At 42.5% G+C, this 18,288-nt stretch overlaps 1 protein-coding gene across 4 annotated transcripts; it reads left to right on the top strand.

The window, feature by feature from the left end:
* Positions 1 to 858: 858 nt before the first annotated feature.
* Positions 859 to 16,488, top strand: brpf3a (bromodomain and PHD finger containing, 3a). 4 transcript variants are annotated; one of them, XM_021321920.2, is made up of 13 exons: positions 859 to 1,299; positions 3,503 to 5,020; positions 5,150 to 5,306; positions 8,131 to 8,259; positions 8,499 to 8,627; positions 8,719 to 9,037; positions 10,555 to 10,893; positions 11,923 to 12,468; positions 12,554 to 12,638; positions 14,513 to 14,595; positions 14,714 to 14,811; positions 14,880 to 15,034; positions 15,114 to 16,488. In XM_021321920.2, the coding sequence occupies exons 2-13, from the start codon at positions 3,522 to 3,524 to the stop codon at positions 15,295 to 15,297; spliced, it is 3,723 nt and encodes a 1,240-aa protein (XP_021177595.2). In that variant the 5' UTR covers positions 859 to 1,299; positions 3,503 to 3,521; the 3' UTR covers positions 15,298 to 16,488. The 4 variants fall into 4 exon arrangements, with proteins under 4 accessions (XP_021177595.2, XP_012728767.2, XP_012728764.2 ...); XM_012873313.3 differs by having other exon boundaries at positions 861 to 1,299; positions 8,725 to 9,037; XM_012873310.3 differs by having other exon boundaries at positions 862 to 1,299; positions 8,128 to 8,259.
* Positions 16,489 to 18,288: the final 1,800 nt, after the last annotated feature.

Here is an 18,288-nt window from a genome sequence, read left to right on the forward strand (position 1 = left end):
TCTTATTCTCCGTTGTTAAAACAAAGATTCAAATATATCCAGCTTCCAAACCCACGCATATCCTCTTACCCCTCCCTCCCTCCATATATATATGGAATTTGCTCATGAATTGGCAAACAGCTTTTGGGGGATGCAATGTGATGCTGCGGGGCACCACCTCCCTCACTGAAAATCAATGGTTCTCATCACTGAAGACAGTCAGCATTCTGCAACCGGCTGGGTTTTTATCATATAGACTTCCTGCATAATTTGGCAAAGGAAAGGATGCAACAGGCTGCCTGCAGTCCTGACCTCAATGAGAAGACGTGGGATTAGTTTGGGTGCGGTGTTCATGTTGGACTGACCACGACCAACAACCACATTGGCTGACTTGCTGGATAACGTGAATGTTTAGTTGCCAGAATGTTATTTTTCTTCAAACCTCAATCATCCAATCTAACAAACAACACCAAACGACAGTCAGTCGGCAAATCATCTTTTTTTGGGAATGGCAGAGTGTATTTGGCACGTTTTTCAGGGAAGCAACGCATAGCCCACACATGCACCTTATCTTACAAATGTGGTGCCATTTAAGGAGAAATTAACAGCCTTTGCAACTGTGTCCAATTTATTGAAAAGGCATTGTTATAATAAAGAAAAAAAAGCAACCAATGTGTTTGAGTTCAAAATTGTATTTTTAACATGTTTTATTAATATGATTTTCATCAAATATGCATATTTCTTGCCACCGCGTATGTAGTATAGCTAAATAATACATTGGTTGTATGAGTGTATAGGGCTGCATAAGGTGGCAGTGGATGTAGATGAGGCCAGAGGGCGCGCAGTAGCCGTCCCGTTGCTTTTCTCATCGCTTCCGTCTGTGATGAGCTCCGCAAAGACTTCGATGAGTCCGCTTGGTCTCGCGGACCAACCGTTAACCGGTGCGCGTCGCGTGCGAGGTAAAGCGGCGACCAACAATTGGCCGAGGTGTGTTTTTTTCCCCCTAAAGGGGCGTATTTTCAAGCCATCTTGACTGAATATTTAGCCTCATCCTAGGTACTTTAAATTGATATCTTTGGGATTTTGCCGTCCCAGAGTTTCCCACCACCGTCGCTCCAAAGGCTGAAGTCGCACCAATGAAACCGGGTCGCGTTCGTGCGCTGAAGCGGAGCGGCGGCGGAGGAGCGGAGCGCTGAAGATGACGCTGCTAACGGCTAGCATGTCCGCCTCGGTCGGAGTCTGTCACTAGCTGACATTTAGCCAGGTGCAGTTTTTTTTTTAACCCCCCCTGCTTGGCACCGCAGAGGACGGTTCAGCAAGGTAAGCTAGGCGGGGAATTATTTTTCTCTCGGCATTTTCAGCGTCGTTTAGAGCAACGGACGTTTTTTTTTTCCCCCGCACCAGATCCGTGTGTCCTGTCCGACCGAGCAACGTTATCACCTCAGAGAGACAGCCTTTTGCAGGGGTCTGGAGCACAAAGAAATACCCGAGACGTTGCTCGGCACTTTGTCGTGATCTAGTGTATGCATCCTGCCAGTTAATACATCAAGGCACGGTGCAGCGGAGAGCACCTGCTCTCTGAGTGCTGTTTGAATGCATAATTGGGCTGCTAATGAACTTGCAATACAGGCGCTGTCTCTGCTGTTGTGCGCCTAAAATGGCTGACAGTTGTTAGCTACTCGGGCTGGTATTTAGCGCTCTACAACCTAACTATGCACAGCAACAAGAAGGAAAAAAAACACTGCGCTGCTTTGTGATTGGTCAACGAGACACACAGCGATGTCGCGGAGTGTTTAGAGGGACCAATAGGGAGAGAGCAGAGATAAACGCATGCAAGCGGTTGTATGCTGTATTTGTGTTTGTGCAGCAAGGTTGGTTGAGGTAACAAGCTGTGTTATTACAGAGTGAACCTCTTTTCCAGGTTAACTATGGTGTTCTAGAATGAGATACATCATGGACACATGCTGAAATACATTTTTACAATTTAGTTCTACATTTTCTGATAGCATATATGAATTACTTATAGATAAATGATTTTTATAAATCTGTTGTTTATACTACTTTTCAGAAACATTTTATCTGGAACATAATTTGTCCATTTCATAACATTCTTATATATGCATTGTAAATATCAGTAATGTGTTTGAAAAAATGTTTATTTGTAAATTGTCACTAATTAGTTAACAGTCAATCAACTGATCTTTTTAAATGCAGTATAGTGACTTCACAATGAAAGTCTGAGGGAAATAAAATCCTAGTTTTAATTTGAGTGCATGTATTTGTTGGGGGTGGGGGACAATCCCATAATAAATATATATATATATATATATATATATATATATATATATATATATATATATATATATATATAATTTTATTTTTTACAAAATTGCCAGTGACAGAAATGTTAGCATTCCTAAAAAACATTTTAATGTAAATAGCACCTGATCAAGATTTTTAAAGTGGATTCTGCACTTTGAACTTGTAATCCATCACTTTACAGACGTACATACACCAGATTATATCATAATAAATATTACATGACAGAAGACCCCTGGCCTCTAGGTTGGACTAGGATCCATATCCATGTTAAGGGAGATATAAAATAAAAAAATCTCCATTAGATGCTATCTTCAACTCTGTCGGTTGCTTGGGAGTAATGTCAGGAAATACCGTTTCTGTCACACCATCACAAACATAAACATGTAGAGTTTCTGAAACCTTTAGGAAATCGTCAGCAACAAACCCTTATGTTGGGTTTGTGATAAAACAAGTGAATCTGTAGAAAACCACCTCCTACCCACTGTTTAGTATTGTGGAGGATCTGTGATGCTTCCTATTTCAAAAGCCATGGGAACCTTGTTCTGGCATCATGAACTTTTTATAATACCACCGCATTTTGAAAGCTGATCTGGTGGCCTCTGCCAGAAACCTGAAAATTGGTCGTTGCTGGGTCTAGCAACAGGATAATGATCAAAAATATACGGCAAAGACAACACATAGATTGTTTATCTGAACCAAAATCAACTTCTTGTGTGGCCATTCCAGTTCTCAGACCCGAATGCTGTAGCAAATCTATGGACGGTGCTGAATAGAAGAGAAAATAAAAGAGGACTTCAGGACTCTGGACAGTCTAGAGAGATTGTGCAAAGATAAATGGCCAAAGATCTTTCTCCCTGTACGGTCAAACCTTGTGAAATGGTAAAGGAGAAGTTTAAAGCATGTCCTACTGGCAAAAGCAAGATTGCAAGAAGTATTGATGGCAGGGATACCACTTGTGTACTATGCGATTTATTTTACCCTTCTGAATAAATACATTGAAATTAAGTGTTGACTTTCTGTTATTTCTTAAACATTTCATTACGCTGCTACTGCATTGAAATATAAAGTATTTTAGGGCTTATTGCACCACTGTAGCATAGCAACATCCTCCGATTTTTACAGCTAGTTTCTGAAAGCAGAACATCCGTGTTTTTGCAGCAACTTGAATCATGGCTTTTTTTTTTTTCTTTATATCTTTTAGAAAGCAGGAGTGAAGTCTCATGCAGAACCTGAAAAGGTGGGAATGTGAGACGACTGCTAGAGGAATCAACATGGGAAGGGGTCGAGGCAGAGGGAGAGGAAGAGGCAGGCTGTCCGGTCAACCGAGGCCTCCCTCGCCTTACAGACTGCAGCTCTCCCCGTCCAGGGAGACTCTGACGTACGCTCAGGCACAGAAAATTGTGGAAGTGGATCTCGATGGAAGGCTCCATCGGATCAACATCACGGACCTTCTGCCGGTCATCACGGAGGACGAGATGATGGCTCAGGACATTGCTGAGTGCAACAGCAACAAAGAGAACAGCGAACAAACGCAGGGGAAAAACAGATCATGGAGGAAACCTAACAACAAGAGCCGGAGGAGTCCTAAAAACGCGTCTCAGCAGAACCAGCGGTCGGGCTCCCAGCAGCAAACGGGATCCACTTACTCCTCGCAGCATCCGTCTCACCAAAGCCCTCTGCCTGAGCCCACCTTCCGCGAGCTGAGTTCTGTGTCTTCCTGCGAAGCGCCTCCTCTCCCGGCAGCCTATTATCGGTACATAGAAAAGTCCGGGGAGGAGCAGGACAACGTGGCCGAGTACGACATGGACGAGGAGGACCTGGCGTGGCTGGAGATGGTCAACCAAAAGAGAGTGTCCGACGGCCATGCGTCCGTCGCTCCAGACACGTTCGAACTTCTCATCGACCGCCTGGAGAGGGAGTCCGTTCTGGAGTCGCGCAACCAGGCTTTATCCCAGAACGCCGTCGACGAGGATGCCTTCTGCTGCGTTTGCCTGGACGACGAGTGTCTGAACAGCAACGTCATCCTGTTCTGTGACATCTGCAACCTGGCTGTGCACCAGGAGTGCTACGGCGTGCCCTACGTACCCGAAGGCCAGTGGCTGTGCCGCTGCTGCCTGCAGTCCCCCTCCCGCCCCGTAGACTGTGTTCTCTGTCCCAACAGAGGAGGTGCCTTCAAACAGACAAGCGACGGGCGATGGGCCCACGTTGTCTGCGCCATATGGATCCCCGAGGTGTGCTTCGCAAACACGGTGTTCTTGGAGCCCGTCGAGGGGGTGAAGAACATCCCCCCGGCTCGCTGGAAGCTCATGTGCTACCTCTGTAAGCAGAAAGGCAGGGGAGCTTCCATCCAGTGCCACAAAGCTAACTGCTACAGGGCCTTCCACGTCACCTGCGCCCAGAAGGCCGGTCTGTTCATGAAAATAGACCCGGTGCGAGAGACGGGGGTCAACGGCACCACCTTCTCAGTGAAAAAGACTGCGTTCTGCGAGAATCACTCCCCTGTTGGGTTCCAGCGGGAGGGGTCTGGGGATGAGTCTGTGGAAGGACGGCTGGTCGGGGGAAGGGGCACCCGGGGGCAGAGATCATACACTCAGAGCCCCCCTTCCCCAACCAACAAAAAGCCAACCAAAGGCCAGAAGAAGAAGAACACTAAAGGGTCCGGGTCAACACGCCGCTCGAATGTTCCTGTGCTGCTTGTGCCTCAGATCCCCTCTCACAGGTCGGACATCTACAGAATCACTTAATTGTTGTACCTCAATCTTCTTTCATTCTAATCCATTAAGTGTTTTTTGCCCTCTGATGTACAATCACTGCTTTTGACATGTAATTGTGACGTTGTTCACCGCAGGCTAAACAAGATCTGCACAGGAGTTGAAGTGCAGAGGAAAAATCAGTTCATGCAGAGACTTCATAATTATTGGTTACTGAAAAGACAGTCGCGAAATGGCATGCCTCTAATACGCCGGCTTCATTCCCATCTACAGACGCACAAGACGGCGGAGCAGGTGAGCCCCGCTGTCCTCTTCTACACTGCAAAAACAGAACTTAAAATAAGTAAAATGTTCCTAAAATTAGTGTATTTGTCCTTGATTTGAGCAGGTAAATAAGATGACTTGCCAATGGAATAAGATTTTAGCACTTAAAATAGGAACAACTCATCTCGATCATCTTATTTCAAGTGCAGGATGTCTAATTATCTTATTTTAGGAGTCAAAATACTCATTGCATTGGCAAATAATCTTATTTACCTGCTCAAATCAAGGACAAATACACTAATTTTAAGAACATTTTAGTTATTTTTAGATCCGTTTTGCAGTGTATCCATGAAACGGTACTACCAAAGATAAACACGAGGATGCAATAGACGAAGCATAATCCCTCACTATTTTCAAACAAAATCAAAAGTGTTTGAATAATAATATACACTACATTTTAGACGCATTTATATATTTTTTCACTCTTTTTTTCTGTGTTACAACCACAAACTTCAATGTATTCGATTGAGATTTTATACCAGAGCTGCACAAAGCACTGCATAATCGTGAGGTGTGAGGAAATGGATGCATGGGGCTTCAAAGTTTTATGCAAATACTAATCTGAATAGTATCTATGTACAGCCACCGCCCCAAACCAAGTGAAACCAACACAAACACCTTTTAGCTCCGAGTACGTCAGAATGGACAGGAAGTATTTTTAACAATAATTCTCAAGTCTTCCGACAGATTCCTGATTCATTTTGGTCTGGACTTTGACTAGGCCAACACAATAATACTCTTTGACAATAATACCCTCAACACCCTGTGTCTGGCAGGTGTTTGATATACCGTTGCTTCAACACAGCTGAAGCAAATGAAGCAATAAGGAATCCCCTCCTTAGCGTGTCACCTAGTCCTGCAGAGGTCTGCTAACGAACCGTCCGTCTGATTCAGATGCAGGACGCTGGCCCTTCAGGACCGACTTTGGACTTCACTAATGTAATTGTAGTTCTGACAGCTTGTTTAGAGTCGCTGCTAGGCTGGAAGATGATAGCCTCGTGAGACCATCCTGATCTCGCGAGCTTTCAAGGTTTCACTCGCAGATCAGTCTGGCTACTCTCCGTTAAAGAAAATTTGGAGCCGTTCACCAAACGAACGTCCAATCAGCGTTGGCTTTGAGGCGGGTTGAGGTGTGACGCAACGGGAAGCGCGACAGTTCAGTCTAAACAACATGGCGGCTTCAGCCGATTAAACTAGCGTTAGCGTGGCTATCGAGCAAGTTTTATCGGAATTACAGAGTATTTCTTTGCTGAGCTAACGAGCCTTTACCTGCAGCAGCAAGAGTAGCTTGGCTTGTGGTTGTGTTTTCGTCGTCGCTCTGTTACGAGCAACAACGAATCTGATTGGTTTATTTGGCCCGTCTATCACCAACATAGGCCAATCAGCTAACCAGTATTTTCGCCGCTTCCCAAAATTACTTCAACGGAAGGTTTCCAGATGGATATGCGGAGCAAATCTATCTGGCGGAGTCAGGTAAGGAAGATGAAGCTTTACACCAAGTCAAGTCTTGCAGCTTCTAACAGATTCACTGCAAAAAGGGAACTCAAAGCAAGTAAAATTTTCTTGAAATTAGTATGTTTTTACTTCATTTGAGCAGCTAAATAAGACTGCCAATGGAATGAATATTTTTACCCGTAAAATAAGATAATTAGATATCCAGCACTTGAAGTAAGATGATGGAGATGAATTGTTCTTATTTTAAGTGCAAAAATCTTATTCCATTGGCAAATAGTCTTATTTAGCTGCTCCAATCAAGGAAAAATAAACAAATTTCAAGAAAATTTTACATACTTTGAGTTCCCTTTTTGCAGTGTTTTAACAGATTTCCTTCGAGGATTACTTTGTATTTAGCTCCTCGTCAACTCTTTTTTTTTTTTTTTTTTTTTTTCCCTACAGAAGAACAAGCATCTGTACAGACTGACACCGCCGCCACATTTCACCATAGAAACTGAGTTCAGGGCGATGTGCAGCGTTACTTTTTCCACTGCATGTAGCGTTTTGTCATGTTCCCCACGTTTGAGGCATACGTTTTCTAGCTCGTAGCAAACAGGTCTTCCAATCGCTGTCTCCTTGTCAATGTTTCATAACGGTTGGATTTGTGAAACCGTGTCCTCAATACGCTCTTCTCTCTGCGGCTCATGCGTTATCATGAGCCTCTTGGTTGATTCTCTTCTAAATGCACTGCAAAATCGAAGCTAAAAATGAGTAACATTTTCTGAAAATTTGTGTATTTGTCCTTGATTTGAGCAGGTAAATAAGGCGATCTGCCAATAGAATAGGATTTTTGCACTTAAAATAGGAACAATTCATCTCCATCATCCTTTTTCAAGTGCAGTATATCTAATTATCTTAATTTAGTGGTCAAAATACTCATTCCATTGGCAGATGATCGTATTTACCTGCTGAAATCAAGGACAAAAACACTATGTTTAAGAACATTTTGCTTATTTTTAGATCCGTTTTTGCAGTGTGTTCATTTTGCCCAGGTTGTCAGTTTAGGTGGACGGCCAAATCTTGCTTGCTCTGGATTTTATTTAGTGGTATCAGAAAGAAGGAGGCTGAACACAAGTGCACACAGCACCTTTTAGGTTCGTATTTTATACCTTTTTGCCATTGTTTAAAGTAGCGTCACCGAAACTCTGCAGACTGACCCTGACAGCATCATACAAGTCTCAAAGGTTTAGTACAAACAGACTTCACCGCGCCCTCGTATACAAATGCAGTAGGAGATATTATTTATACCTAAAGATTTAGCCAACAGCTAATATTTTCTTGTGCTCTTGGTGTTCAGAAGGAACCTGATGAGAAGCTAAGTGCTGCTAGAGAAGAGTTACGATACTGGCAGAAGTTGAGGCAAGACCTGGAAAGAGCTCGACTTCTAGTGGAACTCATCCGCAAGAGAGAGAGGCTTAAAAGAGAACAGGTATGTGAGGAGGGGTCTGCCTCAAAGCGTCGCTCCACGCAACAGGCAAAACATCTTTATGTCATTCAGCAGCAGTCAAAATATTAATCACTATCAGTGCTGCATATATCCTAGAGCTGCTAAGTATAATAAAACATGAGCAGTTTTATTATTTCCCTCTGCATCGTTTCAGTTTAAATCCTGAAGCAGGACTTTGGTTTTCCTCTGCTCTCTCCTATGTGTCTTGACGGCGCCATCAGATGAAGATCCAGCAGGCTGCCCTTGAACTGACGTTGACTCCTGCACAGGTGCTCCTGCGATCCACTTTGGACCAACTGCAGGAGAAAGACACGGCCAAAATCTTCTCCCAGCCCGTCGACCTGTCAGAGGTTGGTGGAGTTCCTGAAACACACGCATTTTCTCCTGCAACACTGTAGCCTGCGAACATGACCGGCTAACATTTTTTATTTTGAATTTTATACTGAGGTCCCAGATTACCTAGAGTTTATATCCGAACCCATGGACTTCTCCACAATGCGAGGCAAACTGGAGGGACATGCCTACTGCTCCATCGGAGACCTAGAGAGAGACTTCGAGCTCATGATTTCTAATTGCCTCAAATACAACTCCAAGGACACCTTGTTCCACAAGACAGCCTTACAGCTGAGGGAGGTGGGGGGAGCCATTCTCCGCCATGCTCAGAGGCAGTATCAGAGCATTGGCCTTGACCCCAGCACTGGCATGCATCTGCAAGAGGCGCCGAACAAACACGGTTTCTACCAGTGCACATGGGAGGATGGTGAGCTGAAAAATGAGATCTGCGCACTTTTCCTGAACACGCCCTATGCGCTGTTCTGCGGCGAAATCTACACACGCTCATCCTGAGCATGAACGTCATCCAGTATCAGAACCAGTTTAAGTGCAAGATGCAACTTGAAATTGTTTTTGTGAATATTCTCTGAGCTACACAGGGTTAAAATTATTCCTACAAGGTCACGTAAATGCACAGATCCCAAGGAATATGTGGGCGGATGTTTTCTAGCAAGTTGCAGAGAAACCCAACACTTTTTTAGACCTTCTTAGCCATCAACGAGCCTCTGGTTTAACTCCAGCTGGATTTCTGTTAGACCTGGTCGAGCTTATTTAACGTGGATGAACTCAGCTTTTAATCATAAATTTCAATAATTCAGTTATTTTTAATGGAGTTGACGTCGGGTCCATCGCAGAAGCTTGATGTTGGCTGTCTTTATCAATTTACACAGCACTTCAGACGTGTGTTTGAGACCATTGTTCTGCAACACCCAGACATGTCCAGGTCCTAGGGCTGGGCGACAAATTGATTTAATCGATTAATTCAAATTTACAATTTTTTTTAAAGATTATATTTGATAAATCTGGATTTTATTTTGCCAATGCACCCATTGGGCTTCCATACAGAGAATAGCATGCAATACTGAATATATGTTTAGGACAATATATCTTCAGAATAGTGAGGAAACATTTTTGCCATAAGACAAGACACTTTAATTTACTCATTTACTTTGTTTAAAGTTATTTTAAAGTGAAGTGAAGCCAGTTCTTATCTCACTGTGTAATACAACTAGCAGCAAACATTTTGTTAGATTTTCATTGTTTACAACGGCATTGTCGCCATCTTGTTTTATAAGCAGGTTTCACGCCTTGTATTTAGCTGCACTTTTGAATTCAGGTCAACTCCCAGATGAATCGCTTGACGTAATGGCAAGTTATAATAATTTCTTTAATTTCTTTTTGTAAAATGAAAAGGAAGAAAATTGGTTCATCGGATTTGGTCAAATAAAGAGATTTCATTTTCAAGCCATATCGCCCAATCCTACCAGATCCCAACCTTTAGCCATGCTTAACGTGTTGATTTTAGAGCAACGCTTCTTTCTTGTTGCTAATTTCTCAGTCCAGTTGACATAAAACCTGTTTCACTTAACATAAATGTTTCAGTTTATGGTCATTTTGAGCCTATTCCAAATTAAAATTAGTTTTTACATTTCTCTGAATTATAATATCCAGCCAAAAAGATGTCAGGCTCTTGTTTTAAGATACATCAACAAGATTCTGGTATATCTGCAACTTGTTAAACGACATTTGTCCAAATATTAATGGGGGTATATGTAAAAAAAAAAAAAAGTTAGTTAGTTTTATCATTTTCTGAAAAAAGGAATGGCCTAGAGATATTTTAAAAGCCCAAAATAACGACGTCCATGCCAGCGATGAGCGTATTTTAACTTCTGACTGGCGCTGACCCTGATCTGCTCACCGGCCTTTCCCTTTGGCTCTCCACAGTCGACTCTCTGCTGGACCCTGAGAACAGACTGCACCTAACCACAGAAGAGCAGCTGAAGGCCTTACTGGAAAGACTGGACATGGTCACGTCCATGCGCACCAGCGGCGGCCGCACCAAACGCATCCGGCTGCTGCGCCGGGAGATTAACGCTCTGAGACAGAAGATGAGCCAGCAGCAAAACCTTCAGCCTGTCAACGGAAATAACAAGGAGGACGACGAAGAAGAAGAAGAAGAGAGGGAGGAGGAGAAGAAGAAAGAACAGAAGGAGAAAATTAAGAAAAAGGACAAGGCGGATGTGGATAGTGAGCCCTTGTCTGATGTGCCAAACTCCGGGTCAGGTAGGATTGTTTTTTTTCTTTTCTTTTACAAAACTTATTTTATCATTATTATGAAATAAAATGGTTACTTGATTAAATCTGTGCAACAAAATCTGTTTTATGAAATAAAGTTATGCTTTCATATTATTTTACCCGGTCAGTGAGTCCTTACTGCATCTCAGAAAAAATAGGAGAAATATATTATTAAAAAAAATTATATTTTATTTTCAGAATTGCAATATTATTCCCTCAATTAGAGATTAAGGCAGGGGTGTCAAACTCATTTTGGTTTAGGGGCCGCATTCAGCTTAATCTGATCTCAAGGGGGCCACACGAGGAAACTCATTGCAAGATTAAATAGAACTAATAAAAGTGGACTTGTTGTTGATTTTTATATTAAATGAATTTCACTTTTACACAATATATTATGAATAACCTCAGCGTTTTTTAAGAAGAGTATGTGCAATTTCAACAATACTTTTACTCAGTTAAACATTTACTTGTGCATTATGCATAAGAACTGATCACAGTGATTATACAATGTTGAAAAACATTTATTCACATTTTTTGGAACTTAAAAACACTGTCCTACATGACAAAATACATCAAACAGATAAAAATTAAGAAATTATTTAAATTTTTCCACACCTGAAGCTTAATCTGCTAATTAAAACACAGCGCCCCTCGTGGACAATATAGGAACTGCAGATTTTCAATTAAACGAAGTACATTACATGTTTTTTTCAATAATTGTTTTATCATTCTCTTCCTTTTATCTCCTCTTTCTTTCACCTTTTAGTTTTTTTTCTTCTTGTTCTTCCTTTCCTTTCCTACTTTCCCATTGTAGTGTCCATATAATTTGAGATATTCCCCACATGAATCATAATAAAACTATTCACATTCATAAATCAAGCGGAGCACTATGGCAAAAGCAGTTCTGCTCCACTTATGAAAGTCAAATCTGATTAACTCTTTTTGGCATTAAGACAACAATTATTACACATTTTAATAAAACATGTTCCTATTATTACTCATTTCTCCTCTATACAGATGACTCTCCTCCCGTGCTTGAGCTCACCTGTCCAGTGTCGTCACCTCTCCCAGGAGACGCCCCCCTGGAGCCGCCGGTCCTGGGCATCGTAACAGGAGGCCAGAGGTCGCCCGGGCGCTCATACAAGCGTCAGAGGTCGTCGCGCAGCGGAAGCAAAGCCCAAGGCGAGGAGGAGGCGGAGGTCGGCGAAACGCCGTCTTCCCAGCCGGAGGCCGTTCACGAGGTCACGCCGCTCGGCACGCCTCCGACTCTGCCCCTGGTCGGGGTCGGCCGGCGCACCTCCGTGTTGTTTAAGAAAGCTAAAAACGGGGCACGAAAGAACAAGTCGCCCCAGTGGCAAAACGGGAAAACGTCCGAGGAGAAAACCAACGGCCTGGACGGCACGGCTGTTCATCCGAGCTCCCCCGGTGTGAACATCACCGCCCTGCCTCCTACTCCCAACGCCTCCCCGGCCCCCTCCTCTCCTTCCTCACACCACCTGAGGTCCAGAGGTCCCAGCTCGGAGAGCGAACACGATAAACCTCCTGCGCCCCCCAAAGAAGAAGGTAAGGAAGAACACATCTCTTCCGTTACACACATTAGACTTCTTAAAGTTTAGCTTTATCTCGTTTGAACTTGTGCTTTTGCTAGCCCTGACGAACGGAAAGCACACGTCTGGAAACCAAGGCGGTGCTGATGAGGAGGAAGAGGAGGAGGAAGACGACCCAAACCTGAGGTGAGTGTAGAGCATCCAACCATCATGAACGAACAACTCAGTACCAGTATGGTGCTGGTGATAAAGAACATTTGCACATAAAGGGATTTTATTTCAATATTTTACAACCAGAACAACTAAACTTGTTTTACTTTATTATCTTGCCACCATAATAAACAGCTGCTAGATTTCTAGAATAATAATTGGTCAGGCTATTGTCTCAGATAAGCCAGCCTGCAGTCAGCTGATTAACAGACTTACTACTCAGTGTTAGCTTAATAAGAAGAGCGATTCATGGCGCTCCTACTTTACACATGAATGTTTCTGAGCAGCCCAAACTTGTCTTTCTCATAAGCTAGAGGAAAAGTTTGGGAGCCTTCGTTCAGCCAGCTGACCGACAGGGCACAGCAACAGGTGGGGAAGGGATAGCGGCGTGTCCCTTTATGCTCCGTACAGCCGAAGAAAACATCCGCCGTCTCATTTCAACGACTTTAAAGCTTAAACTCTAGAAACAGTATTGTAGAAGATTTCTGGGGTTTTAAAACCGTAGCTTTTTAAAATCTTGATGACAATAACTGGGCCCATACCTACACCCATGTGTTGTGTGTAATTATCCCACAGATCACAGCCAAGTTCATCTGCAGCAGCAACTGATGTTTCCTTTTTAGACGTTGCTAAAACCTACAGAGCAAACAGACCTATTGGGTTAAATTTAAGGGTTTATCAATGAAACAACAACTCTGACAAAGTAACGGTTTGACCATTACACTGCAAAAGCGGAACTAAAAATAAGTAAAATTTCCTTTTTTAAAATTAGTGTATTTGTCCTTGATTTGAGCAGATAAATAAGATATTCTGCCAACGGAATAAGGTTCTTGCATAAGCTATTTACATGCATAAATCAAGCAGAGCACTATGGCGAAAGCTGATTGCTCCACTTGTGAAAGTAAAATCTGTTGAGCTCTATTTGGCATTAAGATATCAATTCTTATTGCCACATTACTAGACAGGACACTGGGGGAAAAGAAGAAGAAGAAAAAAGGAATAAGGTTCTTGCTGGTGAAGGTTCTTGCGCTTAAAATAGGAACAACTCATCTCCATCATCTTATTTCAAGTGCAGGATGTCTAATTATCTTATTTTAGGGGTCAATTTACTCATTCCATTGGCAGATAATCTTATTTACCTGCTCAAATCAAGGACAAAAACACTACTTTTAAGAACTTTTTACTTATTTTTAGTTTTTACAGTCTAAAGGTGGATTTGTTGAGGTACAGGGGTTCGGTCAGTTTCACTTGTCTTTTTTGCAATAAAAATAGGACCTGATTACTAGATTAAAAATCATATAAATGCTACCTGCAAATCTCAGACGTCCAGAAACATATTTATAATGGCTGTTTCATTTAGGCCAGCCGCCGTCTTTCTTTAGCCCAAAAGAAAGCAAATTGTTTTTTTAAGCCTATTTTTCATGTTAAACTTTAGCCTAAGCTTTCAAAGCCCATTTGATAAACCCCAACAATTTTCCAGCCGCTTTAGTTGCTGGACGTGCTTCCACCTGTCACTGACCTTTGGCTCTGAGATAATTTCTAGGTCTTTTCAAGGAAAACTTGCTTAGGGACTCTTAATTCTTGCAACTTCTTTACTTTGGTTCAGATCTTTATTGCCTCCTAGAGGGAAATCTGGTTTCCAGCAGTGGTCGTGAAACATAAAAACACAACCTGCAAAACAGCACTGAGTTTAATCAAGCAAGCGGTCCAGAATAAATCCAGTAAATTAGCCCAAATCGTCCAGTGCTTCTGAGAAGTCAGCGAGTAATTTGCCTTAGCGGTTGAGTGCATGCCTTTCATTCAGACCAAAGGAAAACGCCGTAGAACTGAATTTATCCTCTCGTCTGCAGCGCTTCCCCTCCCAAGCGTAGTCGAGGAAAGCCAGCGTTGGCCAAGGTTCCCAGCAAAGAAAACGGAGACCTCTCCAGTTCTGGTGCGTATCATGCCGAGATAATCCGAATGTGACGGCGCCTCGTAGCTTTCAAATAACTCCCCATTTCTGAGCTGAAGAGCTGCAGACGAAGGATATTAACGGAGCATCCTGTTCACAGGGAAGTCGACGCTTCTGTCTTTAGACAGCGACGCCGAACTCTCACCGCTGGACCTAGTTTGGGCGAAATGTCGCGGATACCCCTCATATCCAGCCATGGTGAGATCCTGACCAAAACACCGACTAAATATTCACGGCCACGTAGCTGACCCGAGTCATTGTTACAGATTGTTGATCCTGACATGCCTCAGGAAGGACTCCTCCATAACGGCATCCCCATCCCTGTGCCTCCTGGAGAGGTGCTCAAACTGGGTGAATGGAGACACACGGAGGAAGGCCACAAGCTCTTCCTGGTGCTCTTCTTTGACACAAAGAGAACCTGGTAAGATATCTGACACGGGCCTTTAAGCCTGAATGTAATAAGGCGAGGTTTTCACCCCCCCGTCTGTGTTGGTTTGCAGGCAGTGGCTCCCTCGAAACAAGCTGCTGCCACTGGGGATGGATGACACCGTGGACAAGCTGCGCCTAATGGAGGGCAAGAAACCCAGCGTCCGCAAGTCCGTTCACACGGCGTACGACCGGGCCATGGTGCATTTAACCCACGTGAGACGAAACCTTAACTTCACTCCCTCCAATTTTATATAAGATTTTATCATCTTAAAACGAGCTGTCCGTAGAAATCTACAGACGCGTCCTCAAAGTTCTTAAAAAAAAAAAGATTGGTGATGGTATTTGAAGGTTTCTGCATAAAAGAGTTTTTGCTTGGTTTTTAAACTGCAGAAGGAAAGAGGCTCCATATATGTTTTCATAAATCGATTTTGTTAATTATTTTCTATGTACATTTTTTAGAAAGGACATTTTTCCACAACCACTGTTGCTGTGTTCATATGAAGTTTGTGCATCAGGCCAAAGTGAGTCCAGACCTGATCGGGAGACGCGTGACGGTTTATTTGTCAAAGGGATCGTTTATGCTTCGAGACATATATATTTTGCATTGTATTGGTATTTGAAAAGTCACCGTGTTTGTTGAAAAGTGTGAAAGTTTCACCTTTACATGTGTGTCACACCTGGATTTTTTTTTTTTTTTTTTACACACGGTGGAAACCAGATATTTAAACACACTGTCCTAAAAAGACTCAGATCACATTAAATGAGACTCGCTTTGCTTTTTATTACACACGGCTTCACAGGAACCCGTGTGATAGGACGACCCGATTAAAAACAAGCTTTACATTTGTGGCCGATGTCTTGACAGGTTGCTTCGATGCATTTTTTTTTTTTTCGTACGCCAATTCCCTCCCGGTGCAAAACACCCACACACCATAAAATGTTTAAAAGCGGTGAAGGCGTCTCCTTCGGGGGTCTAGAAACAGAGCCAGGTCAGTGATGGCTCCTGATTTCACGCGTCTCATCTGCGACTTCACAAGAGAGCAACAGAAGAATGTCGTTCTGCTTTATCGTCAGGCAGCGAGGGGGAAACATTGTGTTTTTATTAGTGTTCATAAATATCTGGTTTCAACTGTGGACGTCAGCAAACATTTCCATTTAAAACCTTTTTGCTGCAATCTCTTGATTCTTATTCAAAATATAAAATCAACATCAGCGCTGTCTCTGTTATATCCTATATTCTAGGTTTCTTGTTTGTTGACGGTGCCAACGTTGAAGCAACTTAAAGTCCGGTTGCCACATGCTTTTTGGTGAAACTTTGTTTGTGTTTTGATTATTTTCCATATTGTGAAACTGTGATACGATAGTAGACTGAGAGCGGTCGGTGCAGATACCACTACAGCAGTGATTGAGACAAAAAAAAAAAAAAACACACTGCGATTACCCGCCGAACAACTTTGTTACTAAATCTGGCTGGAAAGACTTGAAAAGCACAAATGGTCTAGTTTTTAAAAACGAAAATCTATATGATCGGTGTTTCCTGGAGCCATACGTGTGGCGAAAACCTGCTGTGTCCGTTCATGTACAGCTTATACATCTATGTATACAAACCTCAGTGTGGTAAAAGTGCATGTGTATAGTTTTGTAAATATGTAAATGTATGTTTATATTCGCTTACATGAAGTAATTTAAGGAATGCAAAAATCAAATATAGAATTTAATTTATAATTTGTTGCCGTAGAGGGAGTTATTTAAAAACTGAACTATTGAAAAGATTTATGTACGATGGCGCGTAGCTCTTTATGGTAGTGACGGTGTTTACCCAGGTGTCAGCGGGGGGGGGGGGGGGGGGGGGTGGAGACCAGGTGGCACGTGGCTGCAGACAGATTGTCTTTGATTTTTCTTGGTGGCACAGATTTTTTTGGATCTTGTCATTTAAAGTGTACCGCAAGATCTATTGTCTGCCTCAGACAATATTTTCTCACAGGAATAAAAGCTGTTTGAAACAACCCTTGTGGAGATTCTTTTTTTTTTTTTTTTAAATGAGAACCGGCGGTATTTAGGCAGATTAATCCAACTTTTTTTTTCATAGTGTTCGCACCGATTCAGATGCCATTTAAACAAATTAGTTGTGTTTAAGAAGAGGGAAAAAAAAAAACTTAAAAGCTGTAGTCAGCTCCTAGAATCTATTATTTTATAGAACCATAGTTGTGCATCGATCTAATCTGTGGTACTGTAGCTCTGCCTGTATGTTTAGGGTCATTATCTTGCTGGAAGGTGAAATTAAAGGTTAAATTAAAAAAAAAAGTTAGTTTATTAAATCCTACAGACAGGTTGATTAAACAGTTTTCTAAGGAAACCCTGGACTTTCATCATTCTCATGTTTCCTCTTTCCTTTGTCTGGGAATTTCCTTCTTTGTGTCCTTCCTTATATACTTTTTTCTGTTACTTTTTTCCACATGCCCTTGCCTCCTTGTTCTTTATTACCTTCTTCTCTCGTCTTTTCTTTGACCATGTTTCCTTTCTTACTTCCTCCACTCTTCCTTCTCTTTTCTTTTACATCTCCTTTAATTGATTTAATTCCTTTTGTCCTACCTCCTTTCTTACCTTTCTTCGTTCCTTCTTCCTTGTGTCGTATCTCCATTCCTTCGGTCCCTCCTTGTGCCCTTATCCCTTGCTTCTCTTCCTTGTGTCCTCATTCCTTCCTTCCATCCCTTCCTCATGTCTGCCCTTCCTGAACATATTTAAAGCCTGTCCACTAATTAATTTATAGTTCGTTAGCATCAGGCATCTCTTCCTGGACCTCAGCTCTGCCTTCAACGTGGACATTCAACTAGTCGTCTGAACTTCACAACCTTGGCCTGAACGCCAACATCTCCAACTGGACTCTGGACTCTTTTGCTTATTGAGCCGACGTGACAAGTGAATTTCTCCACTGTGAGATCAATAAAGTCTATCTTATCTTATTGTAAACTACGTGTTAGTCCCATCTTTGAGATCCGACGGACCAGGAGACCCAACACATCCAGACCGTCTCCTCTCTGAGATTCAAACTCACTCATACCAGCACGTCAAGCCTTAAAGCAACCGTGTTTTCTGACATTTTGCTCTTTAAACTGATGCTTCTGCCACATTTATTCATTCATGCACAGATCATCTTGCCTGTTTTTACCCCTCAGTTCACTTTTCTAAGCTACGGCTTGTTTAGAACCTTTCATGCGACAGGTAAAGATTCATCAGTGGCTTAGA

Source organism: Fundulus heteroclitus, chromosome 20, assembly GCF_011125445.2.
Source record: "Fundulus heteroclitus isolate FHET01 chromosome 20, MU-UCD_Fhet_4.1, whole genome shotgun sequence".
Taxonomy (NCBI): domain Eukaryota; kingdom Metazoa; phylum Chordata; class Actinopteri; order Cyprinodontiformes; family Fundulidae; genus Fundulus; species Fundulus heteroclitus.